Source organism: Amphiura filiformis, chromosome 2 (assembly GCF_039555335.1).
Source record: "Amphiura filiformis chromosome 2, Afil_fr2py, whole genome shotgun sequence".
NCBI classification, from domain to species: domain Eukaryota; kingdom Metazoa; phylum Echinodermata; class Ophiuroidea; order Amphilepidida; family Amphiuridae; genus Amphiura; species Amphiura filiformis.
Genome location: NC_092629.1, coordinates 64,532,805 through 64,557,708, shown reverse-complemented (window position 1 = coordinate 64,557,708; position 24,904 = coordinate 64,532,805). Strand labels below are relative to the sequence as shown.

The 24,904-nt window shown below is 36.5% G+C and overlaps 1 protein-coding gene across 1 annotated transcript; it reads right to left on the bottom strand.

The window, feature by feature from the left end:
• Positions 1–354: 354 nt before the first annotated feature.
• Positions 355–23,164, bottom strand: LOC140146533 (uncharacterized). The gene is made up of 14 exons (XM_072168412.1): positions 23,053–23,164; positions 21,425–21,535; positions 17,974–18,084; positions 17,643–17,753; positions 16,700–17,020; positions 13,190–13,300; positions 12,166–12,279; positions 10,770–10,880; positions 10,148–10,261; positions 7,388–7,510; positions 6,304–6,388; positions 5,441–5,488; positions 3,479–4,272; positions 355–2,569 (listed from the first exon to the last, which is right to left on the bottom strand). The coding sequence occupies exons 3-14, from the start codon at positions 17,984–17,986 to the stop codon at positions 1,716–1,718; spliced, it is 2,799 nt and encodes a 932-aa protein (XP_072024513.1). The 5' UTR covers positions 17,987–18,084; positions 21,425–21,535; positions 23,053–23,164; the 3' UTR covers positions 355–1,715.
• Positions 23,165–24,904: the final 1,740 nt, after the last annotated feature.

Genomic DNA, 24,904 nt, shown 5'->3' with positions numbered 1-24,904 from the left:
ATCTGCAGTGTATCGCCGGGAGCTAATTTGTATAACTTGTGCGGTGTGTCCTGCGGAATTCGACCTTCAGCAAACTGCAAACCAGTTCGGATTTACTTTATATACTAGTAGTAGGCCATACATACTGTAGTTACTGTCCGTTTTCCTATACACAATACTCAGTGCGCTCACCATTGACGCGTGACCTCTACAAATAGTGTATGTTAGAAGTATAGGCCATTGCCTAGTTGACGTCACTGTGTAAAAAATAACAGGCCAATATTTAAAGTATTCTCTGAAATTCTAGAAAATATAGTTTTGTAACATGTCCTAAATTTTTAGCTAATTTAGGTGTTTGGAAATATTGGTACTTTTGTGTTTTAGGAAGGATATGTAAACGACAGATAACACCAAAAAATATGAAGAAATTATTTCTAAACCGTGCTAAGTCATTAAGCTTCTCATTTTCAAGAACGCTGGTTAACAATAAGCAGACTATTGTCTCATTTCGTAAACAAAAGCCCACAGTATTGTTACCTTGCGTTCGCTTTATAATCGTTCACCCAACTGAAACTATAATACCAGCTCATTGTTCATTGCACAGGTAAAACAGACACACGTGCAGTGTGTATTTAACCAGAGAAGATCTGATGTAACATAGTTGAGCTGTTTTCATTGAGTGTTATCTTGGTTTAATAGCTTTTAATGGGGTTTAAGTCCTTCAAAGGTCGTGGTGAATTCTACTGTAGACATGACTGCATCATGATTATTTTAAAGTCAACAACATTCAACAATATGATCACCGTGATAGTATGACAGTATCAGTACCGTGAGTGTCAGTGATCCTGGCCTGACACAGTAGACAAACAAACAAACAAACACGCCACACACATGACACATGCATGCAAGGTAACATTGACTATACACTAATCAAACAATGGTATTGATCCTGTACAACTGGTCGTGGTTTATTTACAATCGATTCATTTAAAATCCCCATAGTAAACATTAATTTTGGCAAGAGTTTTCTCTCTCTGGAACGAGGATGCATCCACTGGCTCCGCGTAATGAAAAGATCTAACATGATTGGTCAATTTAGCTCCGCGAAGCGAAAAGTAAGCTACGCGTAGCAGCTCCACGTTGTGGCGGTTACGGCCAGCCATATACTGATCATGCGAAAATCGTAAAAACATAGAATAGAAACAGTGTGGCAGGCTCTCAAAATCTCAAATTGTATGCTTAGCCTGAGTCGCTCGGCCTGTCTCGAATTAAATCACGGCAATTTTTGACACGAAGATATAGGGACGATGACGGTGTGTCTTGTTTCCTCTTTTCCAAATTTAGACTTGTGTCAAGTCTTTGAATTTTCTGACTGCAATTGAAAGAAATCATGCAGAATTGTATTTTACTTGAGTAGGGAGTAATGTCCACCCCTATGATTCTTTTAAGACACTAGGATCTGAAACATGCACATCATTCAGAACACGCTTATACATACATTGAATGGCCCTTCAGTGTGGTGTGTTTAAAACTCGTGCTCAAAAACACGAGGTTAACGTTTGAGGTATGTTTATTAAATGGAGTTTGTTAGGTATTAGTTTGGCTCGTCGTGAGAACGGTGCATAATTCGCAGAATAGCTCATCAGACACAAGCAGAAATTGTGGCATACATGGTTGCACAACCTAGCCTAAAATGGGTACTTGTACAACTAATGCTTATGGCATATTTGATAGTTTTACTGCAGGTGGTATTTTAGGATTGATTTCCCATTAGCAACCATTAGCGAACCATCAGGAGTCATTGACAAGTCACAGGGATTGTACAATCCTTTGGCTATACATTGTAGGAATACACCTGTTGGGCTGTATCTGTGAATGTGACCTCTGTTGTATACTAGCATTCCTGGGTCCATTGCAACATAAATATTATTGCTGTCATTACAGCCTATCCCATAGGGAATTACCTTTCTACCTGTCAGATCATCATCGAACTCTGGGGTGAAGGTAAAAACTTCGTTACCTGAGTAGTCTATTGCTACTACCCTACTGTATACCGAGTCTAATGCTGGATGGGAATGAATCAGGATTTGATTCTTGCTATTGACAACCATGCTTGGATAATAACCAAGAGAGCAATTGATCTTCTTAACCACCCTTGACCACCCTTCTTGAACACCATCTGGACATGCATGACTTGTGATGATACCCCTTTCACTATCACCCACCAATAAATGTCCTTCTCTATCTATGGCTAGACATTTCCACTTTACAGATGTGTTGGAATCATCACCAGGTGTAAAACAGTGGTTGTAATTTCCTTCTGTAGTAAACACGTGGACAAATCTACAGGAATCACTCACAACAAAGATGTATCCTTTTGATGATACACATATGTTACAAACGAAGCCGATTTTCATGTCAGAGTCTGTCTCAGTTGATATCAGTTGCATTTTGAATTTCCCATCACAATCGAAAAGACAGAGCTCATCTTTGTAAGACGTAACCATGTCCCCATTTGGACAGCAGGCGATACGATGATATTTGTGATGCGCGGGTTGGATTTCTCTCTGCAATGACCAATCACCCAATGCTACGGAAAAAGACAAATGACGATACTGACTATTAACTCATTGGTCTTTTTTCTTATTATTAGTGTTATTATTATTATTATTATTATTATTATTATTATTATTATTATTATCATGCCGATCACTCGCACCTGTTAGTATCTTTGAAAAGACCTGTATTGTATTTAATTTATGATTGCATTTTGTTTTAATTGCCACAATGATTGTGTTATCGCTGTAAACTGCAACTTTTCTTTTTAAAAAGTACTATGTTGCTAATATTGAAAGACACTATATATATATTGGACGAATGTGGTGTCAAAATACATAATCAATCGTTCTTTTTATGTTTAAGTATTGTGAACACGATGATAATAATAGAAGCTAAAGGAGTATATATAACGGCTGCGTTATATTTGGGAAGGCTTTATGCCAGTGTAACGGGCATAATTTATATTCTGCTTCTGTTCTGTAGTCTTCACCTTTTCCTTCTTCTTTTACCCATTAATGGCCACATCTATGCCAAAGACCACGGGATCTAGAGGCACTTATTTATCGTACATGTAGGACTATCACCATTGTATGTCACATTTACAAATGTCCAACTTGTGCATATGCATAGGTTTTTATTTAAGGCGTTTGATCCTTTCATGTCGTTCTATATTTAGTGGATACGTCCTTCTCGTTTAAGTTGCAAGTCATTTATTACCTAAATTTATTTACTTATAGTTTATATCATCATATTTAGATGTGTAATATCTCGAAAAAGAAAACCGAGGGTTCTAATCGAGCTCAAGGTTTTAAAGAGTATTGGGTAATTTTCAAATTATATATCTCGAAAACTAAATAAGCATCATATTTTTTCATGATTTCTTGAAAAGTACGTTTTTAAATTGATTAAATGTAAACAAATAATTATTCTCTATGCATACCCTCCACAATATATATCATTGTAGGCCGTTGCTTAGGATTAGTATTCCAACACTGCTGCATGATATTTGCCAGCCCCTTGGGACAGTGTTCAGGTATGAATGGCTTGACTCCTCTGCCAACTTCAACACCCACGTTGTGAAATTCCAAGTCATGAAATGGTGGTTTCCGTGTGCAGATCTCTAGAATCAGCATCCCATAGGCCCATACATCAACGGGTCTTGAATAGACAGCCCTTCCACGCCCATTCCCCAGATGAATTTCTGGTGCCATGTAGCGATATGTTCCCATCTGGCAGGATGTTGTCTGCGAATCTTTAATCTCACGTGCAAGACCAAAATCGCACAATTTCAAGAGGTTGTCTTGAAAAAGAAGACAGTTTGAGGGCTTGATGTCCCTGTGCAAGAATTTCTGTCCGTGAAGATAGTTGATTGCAAGTGCCGACTCTTTTGCCCACCTTTTCTGCAGCTCATATGGCAGAGGCTTTGATGGATCTTTTAGGTAATTATGCAGTGAACCATTAGGTGAATATTCCATTAGAATAACATGAGCACGTGGGATTTCACAGATACCAAGTAAGTTAACTATGTTTGGATGACGTAGTTGGCTCATGACTTCAATCTCTATCTTTCCTATCTCATAAACTACTGTTTTTCCGGCAGCCTCTTTGTATCCTTTGTAGGGCTTTTTAAATGACACGCGTCTGACTGACCCAAATCCACCTTCTCCAATGCATTCTTGGTAGTCAATGTTGCCAGCATCAATTTTATCACCTGATATGCCCACTATGATATATCTGTCGTTTGATTAAAATAAATAAGGAAAAGGCAATGTTAAGAGTTTGTTTTATTATTATCATCTAAACAGATCTTAACCATAATTTATGCCAGATAAGAGAAGAAAAAACAAGAAACAAAATAAAAAACAAACGTGTTGCAGAGAATTTAAGTTTCTGAAGGTCATATTGATTTCCACGCAAATGTAATCTCCCTAGGAGTGTACACCGATAAATAGAATTCCCTGTTAATTTTGGGTGAAAAAAGCGAGGAAGAGGAAAATAATAAAAAGAGGAAAGTAAAGAAGAGGGACGTGAGGTAGAATATGACGTAGTGAGAAACATATCTCAGCAAAAGTTTTATACGTGAGGGTCATCAGGCAGTAAAGCTACTGAATGGAAAGGAGTCTCTCAAGACATTGGTTGTGCATTGAGGAATTCAAATGATTGTTCAAGAAATAAAATAAATTTTTCAGGGAGTTTACAATTCATCGCCAATTGAGGTATTCAATGTAATTTAACAGGATAAATAACGTTGGGTGAAGGCACATATTTGAGAAAATTTATATAGATGCAGCAATGAGGATTTTATGAAACCCTTATTGGAAGCTCGAAGATTTTACATGTAGAATCTCTCCAATCATGTTATATTACCTTTCTCATCTTTTGAATTGCAGAATAAAGCTATTTTACAAGCTGTATCAAAATGATTGGTATCAGTCAAGTGTTCACATCAAAATTCAACATAAGATCCAACAAATTTAGCAAAAATGAAAAATCACGATACGTCACAATGAGATGAACCCGACGAAATGGTCTATAAAATATGCATCATGTGAGCGGAGCGAGCACGAGATTTTGCACATTTTACGTTTCTGTATTGTTTCACAAAGCCTTGTTAGAGAGTTTTATTTAAATGTTGCTCTATAAATGTGTGCCAATCGCTTCCCCCTTTACAACCTGCCTACCACCCCAATTTTACCCTCCCCCTGGGCTAACAATATTAATGTACATCCTCTGAGCTGGTCATGCACTGCAGTAACCTAACACATTATTTGGTACACGACTTGGTAATGCTCTTGATGTAGCTGCAACTTTCATTTTCAACGCGCTACACGTTGATTATTGTTTCCCTTTCACTCGTATATTATTTTGTTTTGATTAGTTCTACGGGACATATTATACCTACTTCGACCAGCTTCCATGGGTTTTACTTCTCTGCTTGGAGGAACGGTATCTTCAAGAAATATAACGAAAAAATGGTTATTAAGCATTATTGATAAGGCTAAACAGAGAAAGAAAGACATGAACAAAAACAACAACGTTGTTTCATTTGGGACGTGCGCCATTTGTTTTAATTTCGTTTATATATGTTTATATGAGAAATCAGAAGCAGCTAGTAAGAACAATAACAAAATGAGCTACGCAAAAAGGTACGTTTTAATCAGATGAGTAATAAATACCTTGCATCACGGTCATTGTAAAGTTGCTTCAAACTACATTACATTAGGAAACTGAAGATTTATAAGTAATGGCAACAAAGTGAGAATAATTTAAAAAGCAAACTTCAACACAACTTATTTTCCCCTTAATACCAAGAGCGCTTACATTAAATTGATTGGCCTACTACGAGTAAAGTATACAGATAGTGTCCTAATTTTAAAATATTTGGTTATCCACCTGCAGGAGACTGGGTTAGTGTTACGGCTCAGTTGATGCCCCAGTTAGATATGCCATCAGGTAAACATTGCTGTTATTCATCGACACATTCGAATACACTAATTTGTTAGTGTGGCAATCATGTTGCGTGTAATTTAGGGGTTTGGGCTATTAACGGTTAACTGAACAAGGACTTTTTATTAATCTTCAGACACACATTTTGTTGATGCATACTGCAATAGCATAATTTATTTTTCAGTGTAGCTGTATCGTCTTGGCGCAGCGTCTTGTGTTCCGGGCACGTCGATGAGTTTGGATTATGCTGGATTATAAAGGCTTACCTAGCTGTGTTACGCTTGTGGGGAGATAGAAATTAATATATATTTTACCAACCTTCTAACACAGTATACACAGGTCGGGATGAACACGAGAAGAAACACCGTAACACCACCAAATGAAATGAGAGTTATAAGTCCATCTGTTCATAAAGAGGAACAAAAATATTTTCGTACTAGGATACCTTATTTTTGGACTAGCGAATAATAAGGTGGGGGATCTTGGAAAATATTTGTACGGGGTGATAAAAGTAAACTTCAGAATGATGTTGACCATCTCTATACCTGCGTATTGCATTACTATACATATACCTCGCTTCTATCAGCTAACCAACCAATCTCTATACCATTTTACTGTAATGGTGACCCATCATGATATCATCAATATACTGCCGAAAACTTACAACAGCCCATCTCGATACCATCACAGAAATAAGGGGTCATTAATATACCTAAAACAACTTCAAAATCATCCCATTGGTATACCAAAAACGAGGAAAATGCACCTCAAAACCTTTGGGCATCCCCGTACACCATTTCTTAGGGAGAGGCCTCCCCGGGCGAATAGTTATTGTTTTAGCACTAGAGAACCTTAGGACTACTGGTCAGTCCATGGAGCATACTGAAAAAATATTTAAACACGAAAAGACATTTAAACACGAAGTTCATAGTTCTTTTCCAGTAAAACACTTCTGTGGACGTTTTGAAATGTATCGAATTTCTCCATCGACACTGTTGTTGTGACGACCTTCTGTTTACCATTAGATGCACAGCAACGCTTTTACCATTGGTTTCTTCTTCAGAAGATTGCTGCCTGATTTTCACTGCCTCTTTGGTCGAACGCTAGTGAGTTAGGCAATATAACCTCACTCGCGTATGATCTTCTGAAGAAGACACTGACTAAAAACCGAGTTGCTAAGCAACTAACGGTAAACATAAGGTCGTCACAACAATGTCATTGTTAGAGTCTCGGCAGACAGAAAATCGATTTTAGCGTGTCCGATTTAACAAAATAAGCTATATTATATGCAAACTTGCCGAATGGAACTCGTCTTTCAAAAATAAAACCAGTCTATAACTACTGAGTATTATAATAATTTTAATAAAATACATGATTATACCACATCATTCCCGTGTCTTACCCGAGATCATAGCATAACCGCACAGAGTCCCGTCGTATCCTGTGAAGCATTCACATGTAAATGTACCGACTCCGTCTTTACAATATCCATGAATACAGGGGCTCGAAAGACATTCGTCCGTATCTAATAATACAGAGTGTCCCAGAAAAAAAATACCGAGTAAATTAGTTTAGTCGTGAAATAGGCATCGGAATCTTAAAATTTAATAAAACAGTGTGTAACCCATCTTCTCATGCATCTTATCAGCTAATTTCACCCAAAACGGTTGACTGATTGCAAAGAAATGAGCAATTACATAACGCATGCATCGATTCACTTCATTCCAAGTTTGAAAGAAAGATCAAAAGTGATTAACTGTCAATGGGCTTTATATTTAGTTCGGTGAATCCTTTTGTTATTTTCACACAATCTGTTTCTTGCAAAAAATGTCATTAGGTTTTGTTCAAATTTGAAAAATTGCACGATATTGAAAATGAACCTTGCATGTAAGATGATGCTTGGTACATGTACTTGTAAATATCTTTTTCGTTAATTTTGATATAAGCATTGTATACATAAGTATTGCACAACGTATTCCAGCTGGCTAAAAAGTTTTCACACGCACATTAATGTTTGTTTGAATATGGTAATGGTAATGCAATGTTGAAAGCATTGAAAACTTCAGCATAATGTTGCATGATATCAAAAATCACACGTAAAGCTGTAAGCACTTGATCGTTGTTCTTGGCTCAAAAGTTCTTTGGACAGTTGTCATATTTCCACAACATAAAAGTTTTCCCGGACAAACCGTTGTTCATCTTCAGTGAAAGTATGAATAGCATAATACCTTCGGATTATAAAATAGATAATGAGGACTACCTTTAATAAGATACGCAAACTTCAGGTAAGGGAGAGCGAGTATGAAAAAGCCCTGTTGATCAAACTTGGAATGAACTGCATTGATGCCGACATTATGTAATCGTTAGTTTCTTCGCACCAAGTCAACCGAATTACATACACTTTGCGTATAGGATGCACAATGCAGTGATCTACTTTAAGTTTTTTGACTGCGATGTCTATTTCTTGACTTATGTCCATATTCATTCACTCGGGTTTACTTCGACTTCTAGAGGTTTTATTGGCAGAGAGGTTTTGACTACGTAATCTTCTATTATCCTCCAGACGTTGACGTTTCTGCTTTAAAACAGCATTTCGCAAACTCTCCAATATATTATTTTGAACAGCTGACCTCCTACGTGGTATGGAATTACACACTATATACTGACTTCCGTTTACGTGTATCCTACCCGAAAGAACAAAATTATTATTTACAAGCAAACTAACTATGACATTTGCACACAACAACTACCCACTGTTGATACACACGGCATTCCAATCAAATACTAAACAGACACACTCCCAGGGAGCACTCAACTTTTGAAGTGAATGCTATGTGCCCGTTTTTATAGTCATACCCAATGAACCCCGTATTTTTAGGCGCGTCTACTCAAATGACCCCTTTCCTCCTAGAATTGTATCATCAAATTTCCAATTGGGTAGACACTTCGTCTACCCAATTGCCCCCTTTATCCGTAGAATTCTATCATCAAAATTCCATAAAATAGGCAGACACTTCGTCTGCTCAATTGGCCCCTTTACCCCTAGAATTGTACCATCAAAATGCCATAAAATATGCAGACACTTTCTCTCATTTTCTCTCGTATCAGCAAAATTGTATTGTAATCTAGGCGAACATGGTCTCAATGTTTTCCACCGTTTCTACGCGATGACCCCCTTTTCAAAAGTGTATACCAAATGGCCCTTTCTAACCTAACAATGATATTGTATCTGAAATGTTGGAATGCAACACTAACGTAAGTGCCACTTACGTTAGTGTTGCTTTCTGCTGCAGGTTTGCATGACTGCACATACGATATTTTATTTTTATATTTTCATAGTCATTTAAGTGATTGTACAGACCAAAGAATCTGAAAATGATAGAAGAGGTATGTTATTTAATCTATTTAATGATTATTTACCCATTTAATTACTATTTACCAATTATAATCCTAATAATGCACAGGTTTGCACTAATACGTTAGTGTTGCATTCTATAATTGGTTTCTTAATACAGTGCAAGACAAAGTGGCATTTGGGTTAGTGTTGCATTCACCCTAAAATTTTGTCATCAACAATATTTAATTTCATAACTAAGTGAGGCACACTTGATGTCAAATGTTTATAGATAAAAATGTTTACCAACTAGTGAAACATAAAAATGCTTCTCATGTAAAACGGAGAAAAAGGCACTTACGTTAATCTTGCATTCTGCCGACGAAGTATTATAGAAACTGAACACATAACAGCTATAGGCAGCCATTCGAAGATGTCAAAGCCATTATGCGTTACGTAATTAAAACACCCAGTCAGATGTATTCCACATCTTCCAAACACAAATCACTCAATTTCTAAAACTGGACGTTGAATGTATACTCTCATGAATATGTATTGTCAACATTTTTCTATATGTCAGCGCTAATATCGGACACAACATATGAATAGATGCTGCAGTGCCTTGGGTGTCGGTGTGTTTACATATTCGCTGTCGTAGAGCACGTTCAATTAGCCTGGGCTCATACACTTGTTCTGAATTTTGATATGCCATAGGCTTTGTGTTGTGATTATTTTGATCAGTGGTTCGTAACAAAGAAAGCGTGAGCCAGTTGACCTAGCTACGGTCATATTCCAATGGCCGTCACTATGTCAGCGAATTGTACTTACCTATGTCGCATCGGTTTCCTTCATAGCCTTCGGGGCAATCGCAATGAAAACCACGAATTGCGTCACTACAATTGCCACCATTCCGACATGGAGACGACTGACATTCATTTATTTCTGAGAACATATAAACAAGTTTTCGTTTCTTTACTCAAAATCAAGACAAATTAAATATAAAATCAAAATGATCCGATAGTAAAGAACACCGCTAAACGTTAATGGTTTAACGATAATTTGATAGAGTTAAAAAATAATGACGAATGTATATATATATATTTTTGTAACATAGCATGGCTATTACAAGCGTTTATAATAACAATGATGATGATGATAATAATAATAATGATAACTTAAACCCTAAACCCTAACCCTAAATCCTAACCCTAACACTAACCCTAACTAACTATTACTACTACTACTACCACCACTACTACCACCACCACCACCACCACCACCACTACCACCACCACCACCACCACCACCACCACCACCACCACCACCACCACCACCACCACCACCACCACCACCACCACCACCACCACCACCACTACTACTACTACTACTACTACTACTGCTAATATTTAGTAATAAAATCAAAAGGTTAGTCTTCTTTCCTGCCTCTTACCATATTCGCACAGAGTCCCGTAGTATCCTGAAAAGCATTCACATGTAAATGCAGCCGCACCGTCCTTACAATATCCGTAAACGCAGGGGTTCGAACGACAGTCGTATGCGTCTATTAATTCAACAAATTAATGAAAGAAATTAAAATGTGACGGTTATGGTGGTGTTCATGCTCTTCTATCCGTGACAAATCTAAATGATTTCACTGGATTTCGGAATATCCTTAGGGATGTGACCCGCATTTTTGGTTCCTAAAGCACAATCGTTAGCCTTTCGATGCAATCGCAAAGAAAAGTACCATCATTGTGATATTTATTTGTTTCTCAAGATAATTCAGCAGTATATTGAAATATTTTATGATATCACAATGTAATGATGATCATGTTTATGTGACGTGTCATGTCAAAATCAGACACTTTTTGGCAGGTTATCAATTTTAAGGTTTTACATATCATAAATATAGAGATATTTTGCTCCACAACGCTGTTTTTCCCATTTCTAAGCGAAGATATTAAGTTCGTAAGTTATGATATTATAAAATTGGAAATTGGGATATCGGCATTTGAAAATATTATTGACAATGTTGGGAATAGGTATTACCTTTAAAAATGTCTTAAAAAATACAAGATGTCAGTTATATTCCGGTCTGAAAATATCAGACAACATTTTTAACATTAATAACATCACAAATTCGCAACAAACCCAAATTGTGAAAAAAATCAACAACGGCCAGATTTTTGGCTATTTCTCCATTCCTGCCCAAAAATGTCTGCTTTTGACATAACACGTCACATATACAATCAATGACAAGATTTAGAATACCAGTATATTGTATATTAGTAATTAGGCGAGGTGTACGGGAAAGTATCGAGTGCGAAGTGGCATACTGGGTAAAGCCGATTTTATCATACTATTAAGTCATTTTTAATATTGAATAATTAAGGTTTTAAACATATTAATTATTGCAAAAAAAACAAACAATTACAAAAATTGGATCTTCCGCGTATTATGCGCAACGTTTTTTTTTACGCGCCCGTTATACGTGAATCGCCTTTATAGGTGTACCTTGCCGTATGCGCGCGTCGTACTTACGTAATACACTCTCGCTCACCATATTTCGCGGTTAGTGCTTCTTTGTAGCCCTGTGGGACAAACTAGTTGGATATCCACATTTCACGGCTAGTCGTTCTTTTTTAACAAAACCGTAGCCACCCCAGCCAGTCCCATACCATAAACTAATAGTTTCCATTATTCTATCGTTTCAAATATTACTGTTTTATACCTGAACCCCATCGTTCAGCTATTTTTTCGGAAACCGCTCCACTTATAAACAAAATGTTTTAGTACAAATGTTTAGTAATAAAATCATACTGATAGCTTTCCTTCTTGAGTCTTACCATGCTCGCACAGAATCCCGTAGTATGATGCATCGTAGCATTCACATTCAAATCCACCGAACATGTTCTTGCAATCTCCGTGTACGCAGGGGTTCGAAAGACATTCGTCTGTGTCTATTAATATGTAACAATTATATTGAATTATTAAACTGTACGTAAGTCGATGAAAAGGCTTGTTGTACGATAAGAGGGGGGATTTGAAAGAGGACATCTGCATTAACACTTTTAAGTGTGCACGGTCTCCTGCACTCCCGTTAGTACGTAAAGGGCGAACATGGTACCAGACTTCAGATACCTCCTCTACCGGATCGAATTTGGCGATGCAATTTGAACCGCTCTTAAGGTTAAATACCACTAATAGGCCTGGGCGATACATTGAAATACGATGAGTAACTATTTGTTTTCATGGCATTCGAAAAGACTGCATTAAAATCGCTGAAATTGATCAAGTTATATAGACAAAAAAGTACTTTTTAGAGTTTGATGCTTCAAAATGGTACATTTTCTCTCATTATATGACATTTTTGATGTAATAGTACCAAAATTCATACGCACGGCTTCGGTTTTTAGGAAATAGTCGCCCTATCATATTGTAACTTTCAGCTTCGAGGGCGCACTGTCATTTTAAGGTGTTTACGGTTCAGTGCGTTAAAACAAGAAAAGTCTCAGGTCAACCTATGTTGAATTTATGATCATTTGGCATCTAAATCATATAGTTTCACCTGATATTGGTGGCATTGAACTGTGAGAGTTCTGAATATGAGAAAATTGCACCCGAAATTAGGCATTTTCCCATTGAAACACGTGTAATACATAATTAGTGGTATTTAACCTTAAATGATGGACGTGTTCGAAAGTAGACGAAAAAGCTACTACTACTACTACTACTACTACTACTACTACTACTACTACTACTACTACTACTACTACTACTACTACTAATAATAATAATAATAATAATAATAATAATAATAATATTAATAATAATAATTAAATCAAAATTATAGTATTTTGTGTGTCTTACCGTGTTCGCAAAGAGTCCCATGGTATCCTTTAGAGCAATGACAATAAAATGCATCAACTCTGTCAAAACAAAATCCGTGTACGCAAGGGTTCGAAAGACATTCGTCGGTTTCTAGAAATATAATACCAGAATCATTAAACTCTACGCACGTCCATGAACACGGGGTGTTGTACGACGGGTGGGGGTATCAATAAGTTTGTGTGCATGGGACCAAACCTCAACCCCCCCCCCCCCCCATTCCGCATTAATAAACTCATAAACTCGCGAATATCTTGTGCAGGATCTAGTTTAGATTAAATTTTATTAGAAGGGGATGAAAAAAAAATATAAATTTCTAAAAAGTCTAGAACCCAAAACATTGGGATATGTTTTAAATATATCAATATACGTAATTTCCAACGTGGACATTTCATGGCTATCACTAACTTCAAATTTCATATCTGACATGTATTCTAACATACATGACAATCACTCTCTGATCTAATCGATGATCTCCCGCGATGCCGCGGATTATATTGACTAATCAAACTATGAAAAGATTGAAACTGACAGTGTCTTTTTGTCTTTCAGATTTTTGGTGCAGAACGGTTTAAACCAGGCAAAAACTGGCAGTTTTTGCCACCTTTGCCGGCAAAAACATGTGTAATGGAATATATTATTTAAATATTCCGGAGTCATGTTAACCATGTTAACCTTTTAGGAACTTTTTGGATAAACTCGTATAATCTTTAATATACAGGCTGTATTCTTGCTTTCTAGGCTGTATCTTTATAATGACTATCTTTACAATAATTAAGAGTGCTCAATCCCATTACAGGAGAGCGTAAAACAAATTTCTAAGTATAGACCTCTGGAAAGGCATTGTTTTTGTGCTTTCCTGTAATGACATTGAGCACTCTTAATTATTGCAAATATGACCTTTGACCTGACCCCTGCAGAATGTTCCAAAATGTTCCCCTGGTCATCAAGTTGTTGTCACCGAGTTTGATCCCCGTACCCCCTTACAGATGTCCAGAAAATGAATCTCTAAGATTTGACCTCTGCATGACCTTTGACCCGACCATGCAAAATGCTCCCCTGGTCATGAGGTTCGTTGTCACTGATCACGAAGTTTGTTGTCACCGAGTTTGAGTCCCGAACCCTTTACAGGTGTCCAGATAATGCAATTTTAAGATTTGACCCATGATGACCTTTGACACGAACCCTGGAAGATATTTTATAATGTCTCCCTGGTCATGAGGTTTGTTGTCATTGAGTTTGAGCCTCTAATTTCTAAGATTTGACCCCAGCTAATTAACCTATGACCTGACGCCTGCAAAATGTTCCGAAATGTTACCATGGTCATCAAGTTTGTTGTCACCGAGTTTGAGCCCACCACCCCTTACATGTGTCCAGAAAGTTCGTTTCTAAGAATTTATCTCTGCATGGCCTGTTATCATACCCTGCAAAATGTTCCCCTTGTCATGAGATTGGTTTTCATTGAGTTTGAGCCCAATATCCATTACAGATGTCCAGATAATGCAATTGTAAGATTTTACCCCCTGAATGACCATTAACCCCGATTTTGTTTACAAGCTATGTGGATTGGGTATAGCCGATGCTTATATTCAAGTGACGTTATTGTGTTATGTAATATGTAGCAAAATAAGCATTTTGAAGGTATTTGAATATATACCGGAAACGCCCTCTTAATGACCTTCGACCCCAAGTCTGTGAACAAGCTATTGGCACTGGGCATAACCGATGCCTATGAGTAAGTAACGTCATTGTATGATGTTATAAAGAGAAGAAGCATTTTTAGCTGAAATTTTGTGGCCCTTCAGTGTCATGTGAAATGACATGGTCAACGACTGTTGTGACTAAGTCTTGTTAAAATCGGTCAATTCATGTCTGAGCTAGAGCAATGTTAACAGAAGAAGAGGAAACCAAGAGTATGTACCCCCCCAGCTAGGTAAAGAAGAAAGACGAAATCGGTAAAAAACAATAGACAGTCAAATCAGTCAAATCGGTCAAATACAATACAAGCCAGCAATGACCTGTAGTATCCACAAATATTAAGATAAATAAATAAGTTGCTTTTCACTTGGAATCGTCTTTGTCCCGGTACATCCCTTTTTAAAGGGATTTTTATTTTATAAGTTCTCACGCAGAATACTGCTTGTGGATTGGCGTTGTAGTTTATCAGTTTACTCAAAATTTGATCGTTGCTCCCCAAAGTTTACCTCAGAACAGAATTCTTTCGAAGCAAATTAGAAATCTTTAGTGGGGAGCGACGCCAAAAATATAACTAGATTTGTTGCAGCCTTGTTAGGCCACGAAGTCTATCCATGAGCTTGAAATGACCTCTGATGACCTTGAAATTACTTTGTAAGAAATGAATTACGGACATCGTAATTACGTTAATTTGTGAACTCGTATTCGTGTTGTGACAACGATTTTTTCGGACGTTGATATAACGTCATAGTGACGTTGTTTCGACCTTCACAACTTGACGTCGAAACAACGTAATAATGACGTTACATTAACGTTCAGGAATAACGTTGTCACAACACGAATGCGAGTTCACAGATTTACGTACTTACAACGTCCATATATTACGTTTATACGACTTTTATAACAACGAAAAAATTGTTAGCTGGGTCACTGTTAACGCCACACGGTTTACGTATTACGACATTGTGCAGTGTTTACCTCGTTATTTCAGCTCAAAATGGACAGAAACCATTCCCGATGATTATTACTAGTATTATTTCAGCATTTTGAGTATATAATGACAAATTTAAAATTTGAAGGAAATCGTACATTAAGCCTTTAAGGGGGAAACATTGGAGAGGAGATCCACGTTTACACTAAAATGTACAGGGGCTCTTGCACTTCGCATAAGACCCAACGACATATTTTCTTTATAATTAAGTGTGTACCACACATAAAGGATCAGAAATACGGCCATGTCGATGAAAATACATGCTGTACCGATCTGAGGCAATCAATACGGAAGCGAACTTTTGCATTAATGCGCGTTAAAAATCGTATGAATATACGGGGCGTATGAGACCCAATGACGGCACCAATACGTCGTTTCATTTCAGGGACAACCCTCAACCATTTGTATTTGTACCCCTAAATCTCCCTCATTCTTCAGACCCTGTCCTCTATCGGGAACTAATTCATAGTTTGATCGCTATTGTTTTTGAGCGCTAATTGTTCCTTTACAGCCCTGCGGGGCAACCTTAAAAAAACCCTTTTTGCTTCTTCTTTTTTTCGATCTATACCTCTACAACCTATCCCATATTTCATAAAGGACTTTTACTATGTTCTATGGTGTAAACAATATCTTTAAAAGGCGCACTCTTCAGGTATCTTAACATGCCGTATATGATCAGTTGAAGATCATTTGTAAACTATTTTCGGCGGTTTAGTCTGGAGACCAGGTTGGTGTATATGGGTATGCTGGTATAGATTTTTATGATTATAATTATGATATTATATATACTTATCCATGTTACATACCATCGGTGCAAATTACTCCGGCATCCTGCCCGTGTGCGCAATCATGAATTCCCCATCCACGATGGTTACATTCGTCCAAACTCTGATGATATCTTAAACAGTGTACATCATCCAGCAATATCGGTCCAGATCCTTGGCCAAAGTAAGCTCTTCCAACGGCTTCTGCAGCAAAGTATTGTAATCCAAGTTGACGACACACTGCCCTTGCATTATTGGCATCCCACGAGTCATCACAAACTGTGCCCCAGGTGTTATTGGATAATATTTCAACTCTTCCCTCATAAACGCTGCTACCATTGACAAGTCGAATTTGGCTGGTCTCTGATTATTATGAAACATTAAAAATTGTCATTTGTGTCTGTGTGTGTAGTTAGTAAACAAATACAATACAGGTTACGATAACGGTCTAATCGCCATGTTATTGAAGGTTTCAAGGGAGAGTTATATGTTACGTATAAATCTGGACGTGATTTCGCCAGTTCAAGTAGAATGTCTCATAAAGTTTTATATCTTGGCTTACGTTTCGTTGAGAAAATAACATAAAGTCAGGACAATAAATCATGATCTTAGGGTCGATATCGAGAATGAAGGTGTACATAAATATTGACCGCTAGGATGATTTCTTTAGTTCCGCGGACAACGGGGCTTGCCGGGGTATACAACATGACATGTATGTGTATAAACCAATAGGATTACAACGTTAGAATGTGTACTTTCCATTAGTTCTAGTTTTATGAATTAATTATTTCTGCACCGTTGACCGTCATTGATATCTCAAATTAAAGAAAACATCCTTTATGGTCTCATTGGTAGATTTATTTATTATTATTATTATAATAATAATAATAATAATAATAATAATAATAATAATAATAATAATAATAATAATAATAATAACAGCAACAAGCAACAACAACAACATAATAATAATAATGTGTCTTACTATATTCGCAAAGAGTTCCATAGTATCCTCTGTCGCAATAACAGGTAAATGCAGCGACTCTGTCCATACAACGTCCATGAACGCAAGGGTTCGAAAAACATTCGTCTGTGTCTAGTAATATGTAATACCATAATGAGACGAATATTGTACAGTTAGTTGGGGCAATATCATGGGGGAATGCGGAGATCAACATTAACCAGCCAAATCAGTGCAATTGTGCATGGGACCCAAACTTAGTTACCCCATTTCTGGATCAAACTTTTGTATTATACTACTACTACTACTACTACTACTACTACTACTACTACTACTACTACTACTACTACCTTACCATATTCACACATAGTCCCATAATATCCTGTGAAACATTCGCATGTAAATGCCCCGACTCCGTCCTTACAATGTCCGTTCTCGCAGGGGTTCGAATAACATTCATTTCTCTCTATTAAGATGTAACACAATAATCATTAAACTAAACGGGCGTCAATTGAATAATAGCATGCTTTACGTTTATCAGTACGACAGCAACTTGGCTCACTTCCGGTAATTTTTACCGGCGTTTGACTGAACCTACAAACAGTTTATAAAAGATTATTGTTGAACGAGACACTGAATTAGAAATAACATTTTAAAAGGTACGAGAATAAGTTAGCAGGTTGTGATGGTCTAGTGGCTAAGGCCGTGCCTGAAGTACGTGAGGTTGGAAGTTCGAACCCTGCCATAGCGTTTTTTTAATTTTTTTATTTTAATATTAATGATATTAGTAAACAACTTTCAGGAAGGGTTTCTGATCATTTGAATCAGAAATAATGAGGTAAAATAAAAGAAAGCATCTTGACCGCTTATGGTGTTCTATTGAAGATAATTAAAGTTGCTCTAGACAACGAAACGCTGATTCCAATAATGTGTATGTCTGGTTAGGGTGTAAGAACGGTGTAAAAATTACAAATAATATTATGCCAAAATATCAGGTTTAAAATTCGTAAATTATGGCTGACGCTATCTTATTTTCTAATATGTAGGCCTACGCATAAAGAAAAACATTGCAAACGTGTTGCATAGAAATATTTTCAATTGATCATAATACTGACGGGCCTACACACACACACCATAGGCCTAACAGAACAAGAGAAAAAAAAATCGAAATGCTGTAGGATTCGAACCTTCAACCTCTCGCAACCACTAGACCATCACAACCTGCTGTACCATACTCGTTTCTTTTGCAATCTTATTTCTCATTCAGGGACTCGATCAACAATAATATTTTTAAAACTGCTTTTAAGTTAAGTCAAATGAGGTGATATTACTTTTTATATTGACTTCAATATTTTGTAAGACTTTGCAGTATTTTGCTTGAATAAATAAATATCACTGGAGTTAACTGGACGATTCTGACGATTATTATTCGATATAATGACAAGGCCGGCTGCTATTTTGCTAGTGACACTTGTCACTTACGGGACACGCACGATTGAGACACGGGCCGTTTTGAGAGTAACTTTCCAACCTACGACTCGATTATTCCACAAATCATTTTCGCTGACAATTTAATACAAGCTCAAGTAAGTTAATATCTATTATTACAAAAAAGCAAACGACCGCCGTGTGCTCCTAGTTGTAGATATAACCATTTTGGTGATCGTGGCGTGCAATTTTTCTCATTTTCCTGGCCACTTTGGACATGTTCAAGCTTCTTTATTTTCAATATTATTCAACTTTTACTCGTTTTTTGTTCTTTGCACAAATGTTTGGTATCTTATCCGTAACCATGGAACGCAATTTAAGCAAAAAACGACTCCTGTCTCCCATTTCTGGAGCTATTTCGCTAAAACATTTTTGCCGACCAAATTTTCAACATTTAGTTACGTAACCCGTGTTCACCAACCCGTAAAAAATTTCTATCGAACAAAAGAGGTCACGAAGTTGCCGTCGTACTGTTATGGAGCTAATCACACAGACTTTTTGACTTACATAAATTGGAGGGGCATTGTGTTTGAACATGACGTTTATAACAACTGGAGCATTTGAGTGTGAAAACAAACCCGCAGCAGTATCCATTATTGAATTTCTAGTTTCAAATGTGGGTTTGTTATTAAAAAAAAACATCATTGAATAATGAAACCATGCAGTTTAAATTTAAAGAAAAGGACATTAGAATTGAATAAGAATGGGTAATTGGGTATTTTCTTTGAAAAAAAAAGCCTTACCGCCCTGTATATACGTCACCTCCAAAATATAAGGGACCCCTGGAATCTGGATCAAAAATCTAAATGAATTCAATGAATTATAAAGGAATCTCTAAATTAATATTTAGGCTTTCGTGTGTATAATATAGAAATAATCATACAGCTGCAGACCAATAATAATAATAATAATAATAACAACAACAACAACAACAACAACAACAACAACAACAACAACAACAACAACAACAACAACAACAACAACAACAACACCAACAACAACAACAACAACAACAACAATAATAATAATAATAATAATAATTATAATAATAACTAGTGGCAAATGGTGGTCATAGTCCACACACCTAGCTGGGGCATGTTGGTGTTGTGGAGGTATCTGAACCCTACAAAATGTTCCAAAAATGCTCCCCTGGTCATGGGGTTTGTTTTCACCGAGTTTGAGTCCCGTACTCCTAACAGATGTCCAAAAAATTCAATTCTAAGATTTGACCCCAGATGACCTTTGACCTGACCTATGCATGATGTTCCATAATGTTCCCCTGGTCTTGAGGTTTGTTGTCACCATGTTTGAGCCCCGTACCTCTTACAGATATCCAGAAAATGAAATTCTACGATTTAACCCCAGATGACCTTTGACATGACCCTTGCACAGTGTTCCAAAATGTTCCCCAGGTCAGTAAGTTTGTTGTTGTGGACTTTGAGCCCCGTACCCCTAACAGATGTCCAGAAAATGCATTTAGAAAAGTTGACCTCCACATGACCTTTGACCTGACCCCTGCAAAATGTTCCACTGGTCATGAGATTTGTTGTCACTGAGTTTGAGCCCCATACCCCTTGCAGATATCCAGAAAATGAAGTTATAAAGATTTGACCCCAGATAACCTTTGCCCTGACCCCTGCAAAGTGTTCCAACATGTTCCCCTGATCATTAAGTTTGTTGTCACCAAGTTTGAGCCCTGTACCCCTTACAGATGTCCAGGAAATGCGTTTCTAAAATTTGACCTCTGCATGACCTTTGACCTGACCCCCGCAAAATGTTCCCCTGGTCATGAGATTTATTGTATCGAGTTTGAGCCCCATACTCCTTACAGATGTCCAGATAATGCAAGTGTAAGATTTTATCCCCTTAATAACCTTTGACCCCAATTCTGTGTGCAAGGTATGGGCACTGGGTAAAGCCGATGCACATGTGTAAGTGACGTCATTGTGCTATGTAATATGTGGCAGAAGAAGCATTTTGAAGATATTTGGTTATATACCCAAAATGCCCCTTTAATGACCTTTGATCCCAATTCTGTTTGCACCATATGTGCAAGTTACGTAATTGTAGGGTGTAACATGTAGAAGGGGAAGCATTTTAAAGTTTGTTGCCAGAAGAAAAAGAAAGAAAGAAGAATCGGAGAGCATAATAATAATAATAATAATAATAATAATAATAATAATATAATAATAATAATAATAATAATAATAATAATAATAATAATAATAATAATAATAATAATAATAATAATAATAATAATAATAATAATAATAATAATAATAATAATAACAACACAAGCATTGTTTCCTGTATCTTACCATATTCGCACAAGGTCCCGTAGTATCCTTTGAAACATTCACATCTGAATGCAGCGAATCTGTCCTCACAAATCCCGTTGATGCAGGGGTTCGAACGACATTCGTCTATGTCTTTTAATATGTAACAAAATAATCATTCAAGTACACGTACGTCAATGAAAATAAATAAAATAAAAATAAAAACATTCAAAAAGTCAGTGCGTATATTCAACGTATTGAACTTCCTTAAATTAAATGTTGATAAGACAGAATAAGATCAAGTGAGCGTTGATCTATGAATTTAACACAGCAATTTAGGAGCATGTGTTCGAGTGGATAAAGCGCCCGATTCACAATCCATAGGTTGCGAGTTCTAGCCCCGCTCGTGCCAACGTGTTGTGTCATTGGGCAAGGAACTTTATCATCATTGCCTACGGGGGATGGGGTGGAATCGGATGTTTGTATAGTTGTTTGTTTCAATGTTGCAATATTGGCGCTGATTATGCTGCTGCCTGTAAAATTGCATTGTGTCTGTTTAAGTGTAAATTCTAATTTAGCAATTTGACCTGCGGGTCACTATTAGAGTTTGAAATAAAACCTTTTTTTTTTTTTTTTTTTTTTTCCAACGTGTTCACAAAGTTGAGTACTTGTAATCAGCTAACTTAGGAATAGTGAGGTATAATTGATGTACAATGTTTTTAGCCACTGGAGACAACAGAATTTGGATTACGCCAAAAGTGCGTGCGCTTTTATCTTGATGTAATCCGTCGCTTAAAGCCATATTATAACATTTTCTGAGGAGGACGCCCTCTATTTTTTAATTCTGAATAAAGCGCAGGAAGCGTTGTTTTATTATTACGATAGAAACATTAGTTAAACACGTATAATGCGATGTTCATAACAGTACGTACACGGAGTGCGGGTACTCCGGGTAGCAAATTCCAAATTTCTTTGCTTTACCTCAGTTGTCCGGCTCAAAATTAAAAGGGGACATATCTAGTAGTAAAAGCTAAAATGTGATGCAAAAGAAATACTAATCTATTTTTTTTTATAGAACTGTTATAATATGGATTTAAGTGTGTCAGATGGTAGCGAGTGGATAGACTACTTCTGATTGGTGCATGCAACTTCATTTAGAAGATCATTACCACATTACTGTGTCATCAACGCAAAGGTCTTCAAGTGTATAGTTAAGTCTTTGCTGGGCATGATTGGGGAAAACTAGGACTCAGAAAAGTAGAATATACCAAACATTGTTGTGATTAAGACCCTATAAAGCAGCTACGTGTATCATTAACTGTTTTTTTGTGTTTTATTAAAATGTCCAATCATCTTCAAATTATACTTTTCATTAAAATTTTTATTTTCGTTGAGTTGTAACAGTGTGTTACGCGCATGACGTCAGTGCAACATACGTGGTCACTAGTCGGTGATCGTGTGCTTGGCACACGATGGGTATAAGGTTCGAAGTGACTTCTTTGTTTATCTTCTCTCCTTTTTAGTTTCTTCTTTAACGTCAGATAGCAAAAATCAGTGTTTAGTTTTAGGATTAATACAGATATCTTTTAGTTGTGATTCTTCTGTACTACGCTTATGAATTCAATCTACATGTATACCAGGATACAGATCAGATTTCTTCCTTTTCTTACCATCTTCACAGAGATTCCCGTGGTATCCTTTGTAGCATTCACATGTAAAGGCTGTGGTTCCGTTCTTCTTACAAGATCCATAAACGCAAGGGTTCGAAAGGCATCCCCCGTCTACCTCTATCAATATGTAACAAAATAATAATTAAACTGTTCATACGGCGATGAAAAAAGGAGATGCCTCTTAAACTTACACACCGTCGATTTGATTGGCACAGAAAACCGGAGAAAAATAAATAGATCTTTAATAAATGGTGCTGAAAAGAGGAAAAACCCAAGCAACAGAACCTATGCCATGTCAAAAAGGGCGTGGCAACACCATGGTGGGGAAAAAGTTTAAATATTGAAATTGCGCGCATTTGTATCAGAGTACAGGTGTGCAAGTAAATGAAATTTATGCATGTATTTAAGAAAATACTTTTTTTAAACTGCTCATGTTTTAAATTACCATGGATATGAAAAGTACCCATTTCAAAAGAGTATCTTTATAATACAACAAACGTTGTACACAAACCTGCATATTTGAACATGCAGGCAAATAATGCTCCCTTATTATTTTACACTTAACGTGACTTACTATTACTAGAAACTAGTTCTGGTTGTTAAATTCGGACTCATCAGTAGGGGCCGTCTATCAAATGCCTAAACACATGTTGACAATATAGCTTAAAATACATGTACATTAACTAATTAAAGACAATGTTGTCTGTTACAAAATGAAAACCATTAATTGTAATGTAAAACTTACCAGTGTGGCACGTTTGCTCATCCGAATAGTCGCCACAGTCATTGTCTCCATCACATACGAATATGTTTGGAATGCAGTATCCGTTATGACAAATAAATCCACTGCATAGCGAATCTGCTGTATATGTATTAAAGATCAAACATTATTAAGGCAATATCAGTGATTCACAAATCAGAAAATCTAAACGAAATCAACTAAAATCAGATTTATGCCTTTTCGTAAAAGTTTATAGATTTGCTTACATACCCAGCAAGTGATAACAACGAACTCGACTTATGAGTGAAAGGCAAATTTTAATAAATGTCGGAGGAGTCGGTACCTACTGACATTTGTAGACACACACAATGGAATGGAGCTTCATATTTTGCAACACTGTCGTTTAAAGTTTCTACCCTTCCAACATTCGTTTTCATATAAAAGTTTTTAAAAAAATCAAGGATAATACAGCTCAACTGATCATACTTTTTCTACATTCGACCTTTCATGATTTTTGAGTTGACACAGTCATGAAAATAACTATAGATACTTGACAGACCATTAGTAGCCCAGTTCTGAACCTTTACATTGATCATTCATAACAATAGGTATCTGATGGATCAGTGAAGATAAGAAGGGATTATAATATATCCGTAACCTTGATATTATAGTATATCTCGAGGAAAAAGTGCAATGGACATGTTTTCATTTTATGTTTCAAATATCCCGCGCATGAAAATTGAGTATTTAACCCAAAATGGAAAATGGAACAATTTATTGAAATCTGTTTAACAGATTTTTTGACATCTTTTTCTGCACTGTATTATACCTAAATTAAGAAATTTTATAAATATTCAAAGAAAATATAGGTCATCCAAAAATTTAGATTTTGGGGCAAAAAGGAAAAATAAGCAAAAATATCAAAATCTGTTTAACAGCTTCATTCATCAAGTCATAACAAACGGCCTACATGCTTAATTTCTAATAAAATATTGAAATTGTGAAAAATATAGGTATTTATTGATTTTCATGTTTTTTCTTGCAAATATGCGAATAATATGCAAATTATGAAATTGCAAAATAAAGTTTCTACATAGCATACATCTTTCAAGTGTGATGTTCAAAATGACA